Raw genomic sequence first — 16,485 nt, 5'->3', positions numbered from 1 at the left:
CACATATCCCTGCCAGGGTTGGGTGCAGATATTCCGGTGCTGAATGATCATCTTCACCCTATGTTGCAGCATTTATTTTAAGACAGGACTGTATCTTCCAAAATGACAATGTTCACATCCACAACATGTGAACATTGCTAGCCCGTTAACAAAAGAGCATGATACTTAGGACTTCAGGGTCACCAGATCTGAACCCAATGGAGTGTTTATGCCAGACACAATGTGTTCCATCATCATTAACCAGGAGTCAATTTAGTAACTTTCTTGGAGAAGACTGCTGCTGCATTCCTGATGTGCAATTCCACACTTAGGCAGACTGTGGGGCCTATTCATCAACACTAAAATAACGGTTTTAAGGACATTTTCCTTAATTACCGTTATTTTAGTATTCATGAAGACACTTAACAAAGGAGATATCACTTATATCTTCTGGTTAAGTCCGCCTGCGTTAATTTCCACACTCCCCATGCATTAGTATGGGGATATGGAAATTATGCTATTCATCAAATTCCGAAAATTATGTATTTTCGGAATTTGATGGTGTTACCATACGCCACTGTCAAGTGGCGTATAGCGGGTTACACTTACCTGCTGTCAGCTGGGCAGGTCCTCCGCCGGCTCTCTTCGTCACTCTGGTCGCTTCCCAGGCTCCGTCTGCTTTGCTGACACTGTTTTCTAAACTTTACTGTGTTCTGCCGGGAGAACACAGTGTCAGCACAGCAGACGGAGCCTGAGGCGGCTGCAGCGGCCAGGTAAGTGGGGGACAGGGGGGAGGTGAGTAGAGGGGGGAGGAAGGAAGGGTTGGGGGGGGACACAATTACCGCAGCTGTAGGCAGTGCTGCGCATGCGCTGCTTTTACGGATGTAACGGCGCATGCGCAGCACTGATTACAGCTGCGGTAAGTTAGAGCAGATAGGGAAAAGTATCTATTTCCCGAAAAGCTGTCATCGCAAAAATGACAGCTTTTCGGAATAGATACTTATGGAGAGGAGGAATGATGATTTCCTCCGGTAATTAGGTAGAACTCCATGCCAGTTCTAAACCTAATTACCTCCAGAGAATTTTTACTTATGATGAAAAGGCACCTCAGTCACATTCAGACAGGCTGTGCGTGGTGGCCCAAAGCTCTATTATTAGACTGTATATTGGTATCTGGATTTTGTGTCAATTACCAGTATCCAGAAGTATTGTTGCCGAGCTGTAGGATTTACATAAATGACTTTATAGGATTTAATTAAATGTCTGCCATTTGGTCGACTTCATAGAGGGTTACAGTCAGATTAAGGTTTGTGGGGACCACAGGGCAACTCAATTGTGGGGGCCCCTACCAATAAACTTGGCAACGTTATTAGAAAGTACTGTGTACTGTGTAAATTCTCCCATCACCACACATTATGTCACGCAATACATAAAGCATTGTAATTACCCCAATATAAAATAGATAGTATCCTAGTAACCTCTACACAATACAGAGTGAATCCTAGTGACTAAATACAATAGAGAGCATCTTAGTGCCTGTCATACAATGCAGAGTGCATCCTAGTAACCTCCACACAATACAGAGAGCTTCCTAGTGACTGTTATACAATGGAGAGAACATCCATATAACACCCATACAATACAGAGAGCATCCTAGTGACCATTATACAATACAGAGAGCATCTTAATGTCTGTCATACAATTCAGAGAGCATTATTGTGACTGCCACATAATACAGATAAAATTTTACAGTAAATAAATCACGACAGTCCACCAAAAGAGGACATAGCAATTGCCTGTTCAAATGTTGTACCATGCAGGCCACTTTTCCTGTGCTTCTCCTTGCTGCTTCTATTTCTGTAGAAATAAAGAGTTCCACCCTCTATTGCTTCCTATCTGTATAACTTAATTACATGAAAATAACTCAGCCTTATCAGAATCAACTGCTACATATTAATATAATAAGTACTTATGAATGAATACAATAATAAACTAAATTGTAAAGTGAGAATAGTGCTGTGCATTCAATTCTGCCACCCTGAGCTCGATCTGAATCATACAGAGACCGCCATCTATGATCCTTCCTAAACTCTCCTGCAAATTACATCTAAATATATAACGTGTGTTTGTCTCTAATCATTAGGGGTGAGCGGGTTCGGATTTCTGAAATCCGAACCCCCCCGAGCCCCCCGATCCGAGTCCGATCCGAGTCAGGCTCGACTTTTCCCGCCTGACTCGGATCTGAAATCGAGGCAAAACGTCATCATCCCGCCTTCCGAGTCTCGCGGGTTTTGGATCCTATATAAGGTACCCGCGTCGGCGCCATTTTCTCACTCGGCTGTGGACAGTGAAGAGGGAGGGTGGGAGTTAGGGCTGTGTAGTGTAGTGTAGTGTAGTGTAGTGCTGCTGTTGTCCACTACTTCAAAGTCCATAGGGGCTGGCTGTGTTGTGCTGTGCTGCTGTTGTTAATAGGGGCTGTGTCCACTACTTCAAAGTCCATAGGGGCTGGTTGGACTGTGTTGTGCAGTCAGTTCTCCATAGGGGCTGTGTCCACTCCAAAGTCCTGTGCAGTGTCCCAGTCCTAAAGGGGTGCTGTAGTGTTGTCCAGGGGGTGCTCTGTCCATCAGGGGTGCTCCCCCCAAGTGCTAAAAAAATTATATATTTTCTGTGTTTGTGAATTGTGTGCGCAGTAGCCGCACGTGCATCAACAAAGTAGTGCCAAGCGTGCGCCTGTGTCATAAGTAAAGGGCCGGCTGGCTTGACCGTTAAGGGTGCTGTAACCCCCGAAAGTACACTCCAGTCCAAACCAAAAAAAAAATTATTTTCTGTGTTTGTGAATTGTGTGCGCAGTAGCCGCACGTGCATCAACAAAGTAGTGCCAAGCGTGCGCCTGTGTCATAAGTAAAGGGCCGGCTGGCTTGACCGTTAAGGGTGCTTTAACCCCCAAAAGTACACTCCAGTCCAAACCAAAAAAAAAATTATTTTCTGTGTTTGTGAATTGTGTGCGCAGTAGCCGCACGTGCATCAACAAAGTAGTGCCAAGCGTGCGTCTGTGTCATAAGTAAAGGGCCGGCTGGCTTGACCGTTAAAGGGTGCTGTAACCCCCAAAGTACACTCCAGTCCAAACCAAAAAAAAAATTATTTTCTGTGTTTGTGAATTGTGTGCGCAGTAGCCGCACGTGCATCAACAAAGTAGTGCCAAGCGTGCGCCTGTGTCATAAGTAAAGGGCCGGCTGGCTTGACCGTTAAAGGGTGCTGTAACCCCCGAAAGTACACTCCAGTCCAAACCAAAAAAAAAATTATTTTCTGTGTTTGTGAATTGTGTGCGCAGTAGCTGCACGTGCATCAACAAAGTAGTGCCAAGCGTGCGCCTGTGTCATAAGTAAAGGGTCGGCTGGCTTGACCGTTAAAGGGTGCTGTAACCCCCAAAGTACACTCCAAAACAAAAAAATATATATTTTCTGTGTTTGTGACTTGTGTGCACTGTGGCTGCACGTGCATCAACAAAGGAGCTGCGCCAAGCGTGTGCCTGTGTCCCATAAGTAAAGAGCCGGCTGGCTCATTTCTTAAAGGGTGGTGTAACCCACAAAGTGCACTACTCTCCAGCAAAAATAAAAAAATATTTTCTGTGTTTGTGTGCGCTTTAGCCGCACGTATATATTAATATAACATAAATGGAGGACCAAACTTTCTCCGATAAAAATAAAATAGGGAAAGATCAAGAACCACTTCCTCCTAGTGCTGTTGCTGCTGCTGGGAGTTGTTCATCATCCCAGAGAGGAAGTAGGAACATCACTACTTTTACTAAACAATTGACCCTCCAACAGTCCCTAGCGATGAGGATGAAGTACGACAGCAGTCATCCTGAAGCAAAACGTATAACTGAGGCCTTGACTGCTATGTTGGTGTTAGACGTGCGTCCGGTATCCGCCATTAGTGCAGTGGGATTTAGACAATTGATGGAGGTAGTGTGTCCTCGGTTCCAAATCCCGTCTAGATTCCACCAGCATCCTCAAAGCAGCAGCGACAAGCGTGCGTCTGTCTGTTAAAGGGTGGTGACACCCTCAAAGTGTGCTACACAAACAATTAAAATATTGTTCTTTTTTTTTCTGTCTTTGTGAAATGTGTGGGCTGTAGCCGCACCTGCATCCTTAAAGCAGCAGCGACAAGCGTGCGTCTGTCTGTTAAAGGGTGGTGACACCCTCAAAGTGTGCTACACAAACAATTAAAATATTGTTCTTTTTTTTTCTGTCTTTGTGAATTGTGTGGGCTGTAGCCGCACTTGCATCCTCAAAGCAGTAGCGACAAGCGTGCGTCTGTCTGTTAAAGGGTGTTGTAACTCTCAAAGTGCTCCAAAAAATAAAAAATTTTTTTTAATGTGTTTGTGACTTGTGTGCCATGTAGCCGCACTTGCATCCTCAAAGCAGCAGCGACAAGCGTGCGTCTGTCTGTTAAAGGGTGGTGACACCCTCAAAGTGTGCTACACAAACAATAAAAATATTCTTCTTTTTTCTGTCTTTGTGAATTGCGAGGGCTGTAGCTGCACCTGCATCCTTAAAGCAGCAGCGACAAGCGTGCGTCTATCTGTTAAAGGATTACATCGGTGACAGCATCCAAGTAGGCATGTCAGACAGTCCGTACCTGTACTGGCAGGAAAAAGAAGCAATTTGGAGGTCCCTGTACAAACTGGCTCTATTTTACCTGAGTTGCCCCCCCTCCAGTGTGTACTCCGAAAGAGTGTTTAGTGCAGCCGGGAACCTTGTCAGCGAAAGGCGTAGGAGGTTGCTTCCACAAAATGTGGAGAAGATGATGTTCATAAAATGAATTATCAACTCTTCCAGGGAGACCAGCCTCCAGAACGTACAGAGGGACCTGTGGTTCCAGCAGGGACGAATTAATACTCTGTGAGGATGAGGATGTACACACTGAAGAGGGTGAGGAATCGGTGGATGAGGAGGATGAGGATGACATCTTGCCTCCGTAGAGCCAGTTTGTGCAGGGACAGATTAATTGCCAGCTTGTTTTGTGGGGCCCAAACGAACCAATCATTTCAGCCACAGTTGTGTGGCAGACCCTGGCGCTGAAATGATTGGTTTGTTAAAGTGTGCATGTCCTGTTTATACAACATAAGGGTGGGTGGGAGGGCCCAAGGACAATTCCATCTTGCACCTCTTTTTTTTCTTTGCATTATGTACAGTTTGGGGCCTAGTTTTTCAAACTGCCATCCTGTCTGCCACTGCAGTATCACGCCTAGATGGGTCACGTGTTTGTGCCGCCCACTCGTGTCGCTTAGCATAGTCATCCAGCTACCTCGGTGCAACCTTTTGGACATAAAAACACTATTGTGAGGTGTGAGGTGTTCAGAATAGACTGGAAATGAGTGGAAATTAAGGTTATTGAGGTTAATAATAGCATAGGAGCAGAAAAACCTACAAATTCTGTGATTTTAGCTGTTTTTATGCTTTTTTTCAAAAAAATACAGATCCAAAACACAAAACCCAGAACCCAAAACACGGAAGGGTGGTTTTGGCAAAACCAATCCAGATCCAAAACACGAAGAAAGATCCAGATCCAAAACCAAAACACAAAACACGAAAAGTGGCCGGTGCACACCCCTACTAATCATGTCTTAAACAAGATACATGACCGCATCTTACAAACCTTACATTAAACAAGTCTGCTGAGTAATTCAAAGAAAACAAATATGCCAAATATAGATTCATTACTAAGCCATCTGAAAAGATTTTCAGGACTCAATATCTGTTTTACATAGCACATTTTAATTTTGTGTTTGTTCCATGTAACTGGATGGTGATTTTTACGGATAATTCTGTGAGATAAATAGCAGTAATTATTTGCAGTGCAAAATATACACTGTATGGAGTCACATTAAAACTCCATGGGGCCTAGGCAACATACCAATTTGGACCAAGAGCCGAATTTGGCCACCTGGCAATTCTGGCAAATGCCAGAAGGGCTGACGGCCTGATATGCCAGTCAGGCCATCTGGAGTTCTGCTTCTCGACACTGCTTGACCGGCACACTTTCTCTAATTCACAAGCACGCTGTGACATCATGGTGTCACGTTGCGCAGGGGCATTCTAGGGTAGCCACTGAAAGGTGGGTGTAATGTGAGGCCACACTCCCGAGATTAGAAGCCGCGTGCAGAGTAGATGCCGTGCCCGATTTTTAGGGGATGCAGTCATATTGCTGGCGGACAGAATGCCGGGTGTTGAAATACTGCTGCTCGCCAATATGCCAACGCCGATATCCTGAAAGTGAACAGGATACAGACGTCAGCATCTCGAAGCGCTGCAATCCCGATCATCCGGACGGGAAAGTAACGGCTGTTTCCCCGGGGAGGGGGGGATAGGTTTAGCCACCCCGGGGAGAGATTAGGGTTAGGCACCCCCCGGGGAGGCTTAGTCTAGGGGAAGGGGGGTTAGGATTAGGCACCCCGGGGGGGAGGTTAGGATAAGGCACTAGGGGGGAGGTTAGGGTTAGGCACCCCCTGGGAGGGTTAGGTTTAGGGTGCGGGGAGGGGGGTTAGGATTAGGCACCCCGGGGGGAGGTTAGGATAAGGCACTATGGGGGAGATTAGGGTTAGGCACCCCTAAGGGAGGGTTAAGGGGGAGAAGGGGTAGGTTAGAGTACTTACCTACCGCTGTCAGCATTCTGTACCATGCGGCCTTCCACTGTCGGATATTCAGCTGAATAGCCGCCGGCATATCATAATACCGATTCCAGTTTTAGCCCCAGACCATCCCTGTTTGGACCCCTCTCCTTTTGTCAAAAAGAACAAAACATAAAAAACAAAAATAATCTGGGTCTCTGAGTGCACACTGGGCTCACTGCCGGAGCATTAGTTGATAATAGATGATCTAGCTATGGATACACGTGTGCCTTCAGGACCATCTATAAAAATATTGTCCCATATGATTCCTCCATTAGTGTGCATGGCTAAGAACTTATAAGGTAGTTATAAATCGTCCTTCGTTGGTGGGTGCAATGATTGGTAGATTGGCCTCTGAAGAGGTCCCCCGCCCACTAATATGGCTTCCTAGTTCCTTTACTACTTTAGTCTTCACAATCCAATCCCTTTTTGCTCCTGTGAGGTTTGAGCCATGAGATGTTCCCACTGACAGCTGTCACAGGCTTTACAAATAGACGGTCGTGTGTTATTGATGGCCGTCTCTTGGAGTCTGGCATTGGCCGATCAATAATGTCCTGAGGTGTTTTTTTTTTGTGTGGGATGTATCGGAACAAAAGAGAAAGGGAGAGGGGTGGGAGGGGGGGAGTGCTATCCTCGCGGAGTAAGCAAATGCTTTGAAGCCTCGAGCGATCCATTCACCAAATGGATTTGCTTAATTTAGATTTGTGTCAGTGCTTTATTTGGCCACAAACACTTTCCTTGTAACTTTTGATTTTCAGTTTGTAATAAAAAACCTTTTATAAATACATAAGCACTGTATCCCTCTCTTTGACTATTGGAATATACAAGTGATCTAATCCTTTTTCATGTAAAAATCTAAAAAAAAAGCCTGGGCCTGGCCTATAGTACTTTCGCTCGCTGCGTGTAGATATACTGTACATGGAACTGTGTTGTTACAGTATTACCTGTTTAATTTACATATCCCATTGTATTTATCTATTTTCCCTTTCTTTGAAACCATGAAGTATTTTCTGTTTGTGATGCTGGTTCTGTATAATCAGTCCAGAGATTGTCACTGTATATCATTGTATCTCATGTTCATATTCTCACCACTTAGCGACATGCCTGTACATTGCGTATTGTTTAACAAAAAAAAAATGTGTTATTTGAAAATGTAATAAAAACTACTTAATAAAAAAAACCTAAATCTAAAAAAGCAATATTATCGTCACAGTGAGCGCATATTTTGCCAACTAGCACAACACTGAAGCATAAACCTGGATTGCTTAAAGTGATATTACACGCAGCCAAAAATCACTAAGGCTGCATACACACACAACGATTTTGTTACCAACGATTTTCTGAACGATTATCTGCCAGTTTTTTTAAAGTGTAATGAACGATTTTTTGAACTACAAACTATTTTTGTAACTTCCCTTAATGAAAATCGTTCAGTTGGCCAGTCAGAATAAACTACAAACGGGAACGCGCATCAACGACAATCGTTCATAGTTATAACTCAGAAACTGAACGATCTTTTCAACGATTGAACGATAACGACGTCATTATAGTTAAATCGTTCAAAAAATCGTTACGTGTGTAAGCACCTTAACAAATAATGTAGTATCCTCCCTGACATCATGCGCTCGATTCTGGATCGCATGCAGTGGAGTCGCAATCTACTGTGATTATCTGTCCGTGCCCGTATCTCTGCTATTGTACAGCCCTCTGTCTGCGAGTGTAGCTGTCATCACTAGTATCAATCCTTACACTTACCCTATACTAGGTGCAAGGGATAAGACCAAAAATGGCATCCACTTACTAGATGGAATTTAGGTGGTATAAGCACTCACTATATCCAAGTTTATCACATTGGAATATAATTATAGACCGTTATATTGACAATCTAGCATACTGGTAGCTCTCTGCAGTTTTAATTTATAAATATAAATGACACAATAATATCTTCTTGGGCTGTATGGTTGTTAGGAAACATGGGGAGAGCTTTGTGGTCATTTCCTATGTTGAGATTGTGTCTCACTGCAGAAGTGATTACTGAGACTACAAGCACAAGGCTGATCATTTTATAATTAAATATCCCATCAGTTGTATTGATTAGTGAATTCCTAATTGGTTGCTATTTAAATCAGCCCCCTCCTACATGCTAGAAGTCAGAGTAAAAAATTAGATGAAAAGCATTAGATATATGGTTTTAACATTATCCGGGATTAACTGATGTCACAGTGGGAAGGACGGAGAAGTACAATATTTAAAAAGTATAAATATGTTTTTGTTTAATTGGTTAATGCTGGAAGTGAGATAAGAGAAACTGGAATTTATTATGTTATCCATTAGGCAGGGTTACACTGAACAGTAGTTTCATATGGAGATTCAGGGCCTGATTCAGAGCCGAACGCTCTGACCAGAGCGCTCACTCTGAATCAGTGCCCTCCTCCCTGAAAATGGAGCGGCCTCCTGGCCGCTCGCATAGCTGTAGGTGACCACCCACAGCATATGCGAGCGGCCAAAAAGATGGTCGCGATGGTCAAGACCATCGCGACCATCGGGCTTGCGACGAGACCCTGCGGTAGGGTCTCGCTGCCGCAAGCCCAGGAGTGATTTTGGCTCTATCAGAGCCAAAATCACTCCCACTGACATCATTACTGATGTCATTGGGGCCGGCTTCAGATGGTAGGCGTTCCCATGGGGACGCCTCCGTCTGGCAGGCACACCCACCAAAGGGGGCGTGCTGTCACTCACCATCGACAGCACGCCCCCTTTGGTGCGAGACCCCGAGCGACGTATTCCTCGTCGGTCGCCGGGTCTCGCGCATGCGCACAACATCGACCCGCTTGCGAGCGTCCTTTGCTCGCGAGCGGGTCTGAATGACCCCCTCTGTAGGATGGACAATGCATTATATTTTGTTCAATCTGGGGTACACACTTTGCCGACAGATCGTCCCGGCTGGCCGACCGACCGGCCGATTTGGTAAGTATGCGACTGTGCATACAGACTTAATAATCAGCCAGTCGTGTTACAAGAACCAGTTGTTACATCATTGTCACTTGTCCCTGCGGCCAGCATATGGGGCGTTCGGCCGGTTGCCTGCACATACAGGCAATGTGAATGATATATCTTTCTTGTTGCACGGCCGACGCTATATAACTGTGAACAACGTCATTCACAGATATGTTGTGTGTACACACCGGCTGACGGTCGGGATAATATATTGTTTGTCGACTGTACGAACGATATATCGACAGTGTGTGCACATCTTAAGATCTATCATTTACTGATGATTCATTTTGAAGAAAATACTGATAATTAAACAAGAGGTGTCTATAAAAAGAACCTTTAATCCAAGATGTCCTACAATGGTCTTTAATTCTCTTATTACTTCATACAGTATGCTGTAGAGCCTTTATCAGACATTACAGATTTGCGATCCCTGTGGCTAATGTAGGGACAGGAGAATGTGTCTTATTTGAAAGCTGATTTGTACAATTTCCGTATTTATAAAAAACATAAGATTAATAGCAGTGGAATAAAACAAATAACAGGGATATGCGCATGCGCGAGAGGGACTCGCACCACAGGGGGCGTGCTGTCGATGGTGATTGACTGCACGCCCTCTTTGGTGGGCCTGCCGGGGGCGTGGGTGCCCAGACGGAGGCGTTCCCATGGGAACGCCTACCGTCTGGGGCCGGCCCCACTGACATCACTAGTAATGTCAGTGGGAGTGCTTTTGGCTCTGATAGAGCCAAAAGCACTCCAGGGCTTGCGGAAGTGAGACCCTACCGCAAGGGTCTCGTCGCAAGCCCGATGGTCTTGACCATCGCGACCATCATTTTGGCCGTTCGCTATAGCTGTGGGTGGTCACCCATAGCTATGCGAGCGGCCAGGAGGCCGCTCCAAAAAGGAGGAGGGACGGCCCTGATTCAGAGCGAGCGCTCTGTCAGAGCGTCTGGCTCTGAATAAGGGCCTCTATCTCTAAGAGCAGTGTTTACCACACACGGTCCACTTACAGGGCCTGATTCAGAGCCGGACGCTCTGACCAGAGCGCTCGCTCTGAATCAGGGCCCTCCTACCTAAATTTGGAGCGGCCTCCTGGCCGCTCGCATAGCTGTGGGTGACCACCCACAGCTATAGCGAGCGGCCAAAAAGATGGTCGCGATGGTCAAGACCATCGCGACCATCGGGCTTGCGACGAGACCCTGCGGTAGGGTCTCGCTGCCGCAAGCCCAGGAGTGCTTTTGGCTCTATCAGAGCCAAAAGCACTCCCACTGACATCACTAGTGATGTCAGTGGGGCCGGACCCAGATGGTAGGCGTTCCCATGGGAACGCCTCCGTCTGGGCAGCAACCATCGACAGCACGCCCCCTTTGGTGCGAGACCCATAGCGACAGCTTGGCTGTCGCTATGCGGGTCTCGCGCATGCACACCATGGAGCTCCCTCCGTCGTGCGCATTACGGCACCATCGACCCGCTTGCGAGCGCTCAGCGCTCGCGAGCGGGTCTGAATTAGGCCCTGATTCATTAAGAATCGCTATTGCAATCGCAGATCTGTAATCGCATGCAGGTCTGCTGTGAAAATATGCTAACGATTGCAATCACAATGCCGTTGCTCTGCCAGCATAGAGACACCCACTGCCTCCCACTACCGCTACATACTAATACCTTGTAAACCTACATAAAAATCGGTAACATAGAGTACCATCGGCACCTCACGCAGAATTACAGCAGCCCTGGCCTTACTTAGAAATTGCTAACCTTGCACGCAGTAAGTACTCAAGCTGCGCGTGCAATGACAATTTATGCACGCCCATGCAATGGCGCTCAAACGGACAGACACACCTGCGTTTCGCAGACCACCCGAAATGCGCACTGCCTGTCAATCACTCTGCGATGGCTCTACGTGGTCTGTGTGATCGCTGTACGATCACAACGGCTCCTTCGTGCACTGCGATGCAGACACATGTGCGGTACGTTGTTGCAGTTGCAATACTTAATGAATCAGGCCCAAAGTCCAGACATTATAGATGTCCCTGCTTCAGCACAGGTGGGTAAATCAGACTGACTGCGGTAATAATTAAAGCCACCTGTGCTCATGTATGGATATTCTCAGTCCCTGGACTGTGAGTGGGCAATAGGGACCAAGTTTGGAAAACACTGACTAATGCGCTGGTTACATACTACTAGATATACTGGTAGCGGATCAACATGTGTATACACCCAATATGTATACACATCGTTCACAGGCATATCAGGTCAGCCCTGCAGTAGAGCTGATGCAGATATATCTTGAAGATATATCGGTACGTCTGGCTGTGTGTACGGGCGACACTGGCATCCCAACTGGGTGGGCAAAAGTACCCGCCGAGTTGTGATATCTGGCCAGACATATCGAGTGGCCGATTGGTAAGTGTGCATAGCTTGCTAAATCGGCCGCTTCATCGGGTAAGTGTGTAACCAGCTGAAGAGGACCGTTCCAATATAATAGGAAACATAATGTGAAACGTTTTGTCCAGGCTGATTTCTAATCTATCTTGCTTCTCTGTCACAGACTCCGGTAGCATTGAGAATGCAGAGTCTATTCTGAGCCTCCAAGACCGTCTTCACGAGGGCCTGCAGGACTATGAGAGGGAGCACCACGATGAAGACCCCCACCGCTCCGGCAAACTTCTCATGACCTTGCCCCTGCTCCGCCAGACAGCAAACGAAGCTGTCCGTACCTTCTGCCAGATTCGGCTGGAAGGGAGAATCCCAATGCACAAACTCTTTCTGGAAATGCTGGAGGCCAAGATGTGACTATTCCGCTACCACGAGGAAGTAGCCACATTGGATTGAGCCATGACCTTGGATGAATGGACTTCCCACAGCAGCTTCCATTTAAACTAAATCAGTTTAAAAAACATAAATCACACAGATGTTGTCGCTCAATATTTGCAAACTATGGGTAGACTAAAATGGCCATTTGGGTTTAACTTTTAACTGTAGTCAGACTGTACGCTCGACTGGCTGGCACATTGGAGGATTGGATATTGCGCAGAAGGACAGAATTTCACAAACAGTTCCTTTCATCTATGTATAGATTTGAAGTGTAGGGTACAAACACTAGCGCTGTCAACCTTCAGAAAACGGCTCTGGTCTTAGGACGGATGGATTTCAGGTGGTACCACCCAAATATAACAATCAAGAAAACTGCCATTGTTTGTGTCTGCACTTGTAGATATTGCTCATTGTTTGTGAAAGCAATAACAAATAACAGTTCATACAACTTATCTAGAAAATGTTTTGTCCTTGTAGAAGCCCAGGGCATGTCTCTCAGGTGTGGGCAGAGGTTTTTGTTTAAAACTGTACTACAAAATACAGTACATGAATTAGGGGCTTCAGCTATTCCTCAGATAAGGGTGGGAAGAGGGCCAGTAGCAAGCCTGCAACCATTATTATTATTTATAACGCGCAATATTATTACACAGTGTTATACATGGAGTGGATCATGGAACAAATAAATAACATTCAATGACTTGAAAAAAAAGGTAAAGATGGCCCTGAGGTAAAATGCAGGAGTGATTTGTTAATATACTGTCACTCTGTCCCTAGGATATCGGCAGTTAAGAGTAATTTGATACAATTGGAATATTTGAAAGTATTGCTGAGTACACATTATACGTTGTGTGCAATAGCGTAACTACAGAGGGTGCAGGGGGTGCGGTTGCTATAGGGTCCGGCCACTAATGGAGCCCGCCGGCCCAGCGATCGCACCCCCTGCACCCTCCATTGGCCGGGCGCCCGCTGAAATTGTGTCATGACGTCACTCCCATAGTTACGAGGAGCAGGCGCCGGGGACGGATGGCAGCAGGCACTGGAGCAGGGTTTAAGGTAAGTATTGTTTTTTTTTTGTGTGTGTGCAGCGGGGGGGCATTACAGGGAGCTGCCTTACTACTGGGGAAGGGAAGCAGTCGGGAAGTCGCAATGCTGACCGCTGGCTTCCCAACTGCTTAATCCCGGCAAGGTACAAATGACATTAGACCTATGCTGGGAGCCCGACACCTGGCGCGGACAGCCGCAGGGGGGGGTTTAGGTTAGGGGGGGACTTAGGGTTAGGCTGCGTGGAACGGGGGGGGGTTAGGTTTAGGCACTTAGAGGGGGGTTAGGGTTAGGCACTTGGGGGGGAGGTGAGGGTTAAGGTTAGGGAGTAGAATTAGGTTAGTTTATACTCACCTTAAGAACGATCAGGATTTCCTCCTCTGTCGCTCTGCCGCTGTCCGGATTATTCCACTGGGGGCATAATATGGGGGCATTACAGGGGCCTGCCTTACTACTGGGGGCATATTTGGGAGCACTACAGGGGCCTTACTACTGGAGGCATCATGTGGGGACTACAGAGGCCTTACTACTGGGGGCATCATATGGGGGCTCTGCAGGGGCCACTATTGGGAGCATTACAACTGGGGGCACTACAGGGGCCCTTACTACTGGGGGCACTTCAAGCGGCATTACTACTGGGGTGCTGCAGGAAGTATTACTACTGGGGGCACTACAAGGGCCCTTACTACTGGTGGCACTGCAGAGGGCATTACTACTGGGACCACTACTACAGGGGGAATTACTTTTAGGGGCATTATTACTACTGGAGGCACTGCGTAAGGGGCACCATTACAGTGGGCATTTAATGTTTATGGGGAACTACTGTGGGCATTGTGTAAGACCTTAGGGGGGCTATGGGGCCCAAAAAGTTCTAGTTACGCCCCTGGATGTGTGGACCCAGCGATGGTGCAAAGCATTGTAATGATACATTGTGCGCGCCGTACACACTGTATGATCCGGCATACGATGGCATGTTGTATCATTACATGCTTTATGTAACAGCACCGCGTCCTGCAGAATATCAGATGGTAGTGTTCACTCTAGGTCCGGCGTCGGGTAGGGCACTGTACCTAGAGAAGGAGCACATCTACGTCCTACGTGCTAGAGAAGGAGCACATCTACGTGCATGGCCAAGGAAAAGGGACCACGCACGTAGATGTTAGAGCCGAAAGCTCTCTGAGGCTTGCAGCAGATGAGACCCTACCACAAGGGTCTCGTCGCAAGCCCCGATGGTCGCGATGGTCTTGACCATCATCGCGACCATCATCCTGGCCGCTCGTTAAAGCTGTGGGTGGTAACCCACAGCCTAGCGAGCGGCCAGGAGGCTGGATCATTTTTTAGATGCGGCCGCCCTCATTCAGAGCGAGCGCTCACATATTGCGAGCGGCTCTGAATGAGGTCCTCTGTCCGATATCATGCCCATACACGGTACAATATAGCAGCAATATCTTACCAATCCGTCGGATCGGCTGCTATATCGCACAGTGTATGGGCACCTTATCTCACAGTTGTCACAGGTACTAGACTGGACTGCCCTCACCTGACCTGACTTCACCGGCTGAAAAACATTATCCAAAATGGCGGTAAAAAATCCCTACACTATACAGAAAGTAATGATGAAGTGACACACATTTTCATGTTTATTAATACCATTTTATTTCTATAGCAAAAATAGATTACTTTAATGTACATTCAAGACTGCTCCTCGTGTCAGAGCTTCTTTACAGAGTGGAAAAAAAAATAATACCAATATTAAAGTATAACAATTATTTTCTCTCTGAGGATACGATCAATTGTATTGACATTTTATTGGAAAGCCTATTTTAAAAATAACCTTATATATATATATATGTTTATTAATCCTTTTTTTCTGAGTGCACTGTATACGAAAACTGTAACTCAGGGAGAGCAGCAAACGGTTAAGAATCAGTGTGAAAACTGATAGAAAATCGAAGCCCCCAAATTAAGATGATGTGTTTGTTAATTAGTAGAGATCGTTAGTGCCTGGCGCTAATCATTACTGGATCTGGCAAGCATCGGGTTCTTTGGCGTGAGTGGAGGTGCATAATAAAAGTGTATTTTCCATTATAGAGCAGCAGAGGGGCTGAGAGTTACTGAATACATCTGAATGCTGATTAAACCTTAGTGATATTCAACAGCCACTATCTATACAACCCTCACACCAAGAGTCACACACAGGGATGGGTTAAGCCTGTGGGGGGCCCGGGCACTTAAGCCAGGGAGATCCGCCCCCTCTAATCCAGACAGACAGACCCACATACTGGTTTCCATGTTGGATTGGGACAACTTTCTGATCATCACCTGCCGGGACCGCCCCTTCTAAAGGTTCTAGTGGTATGAAAAAAAACAGGCACTCTAACCCGGGGGCGGGCTGGGCCGGGGGGCAGGGTCCCATGTGCCCCCCGGGCCGCAGCGTCATGCGGGCCGCGGTGCAGACTGTGTCACTGTGACACAGCTGCACCGCGTGTGTAGCGCTGACCAGATGGAGTTCGGTCAGTGCTACACAAGTGACAAACACACAGCCGCTGGCTCCGGCAGCTGTGTGTTTGTTGTAAGCAGCAGCCAATGAGAGTCTGTCAGACTCTCATTAGCTGCTGCTGCTGCGCCCACTGCAGGAGCCGCTCCATCTTCCGGCTCCCGCAGTGGGTAATGGGAGAGGCGTCATAACGTCATATACCCGGGAAGGACAGACGGAGGAGCGGATGGCGACGGCGGGAGCGGGGATTCAGGTAAGTGTTTTGTTTTTGTTTGTTTTTTACTATGTGTGTCTACTGGGGGGGAGGCTGGCACTACAAGGGGGAGACCACTACTGGGGGCACCACAAGGGGGGGAACCACTGCAAGGGGGGGACTACTACTACTGGGGGCACTACAAGGGGGGGGGGACTACTGGTGGCACTACAAAGGGGGAACCACTACTGGACTGGGAGCACTACAAGAGGGAGACCACTACTGGGGGTACTA

At 46.9% G+C, this 16,485-nt stretch overlaps 1 protein-coding gene across 3 annotated transcripts in view; it reads left to right on the top strand.

Moving 5' to 3' along the window:
* LOC148501671 (estrogen-related receptor gamma-like) overlaps positions 1–13,259 on the top strand; it is a 67,465-nt gene extending 54,206 nt beyond the window's left edge. For all 3 annotated transcript variants that reach the window (XM_088450144.1, XM_088450145.1, XM_088450146.1), the window contains exon 7: positions 12,195–13,259. In XM_088450144.1, the coding sequence (XP_088306270.1) occupies positions 12,195–12,439 (245 nt within the window). In that variant the 3' untranslated portion in view covers positions 12,440–13,259. The remainder of the gene's footprint in view (positions 1–12,194) is intronic.
* Positions 13,260–16,485: the final 3,226 nt, after the last annotated feature.

This window comes from Taudactylus pleione, unplaced genomic scaffold, assembly GCF_031769625.1.
Source record: "Taudactylus pleione unplaced genomic scaffold, aTauple2 ptg000507l, whole genome shotgun sequence".
Taxonomy (NCBI): Eukaryota; Metazoa; Chordata; class Amphibia; order Anura; family Myobatrachidae; genus Taudactylus; species Taudactylus pleione.
Note: the sequence above shows the minus strand (reverse complement) of the source record. Positions and strands in the feature narration are given on the sequence as shown.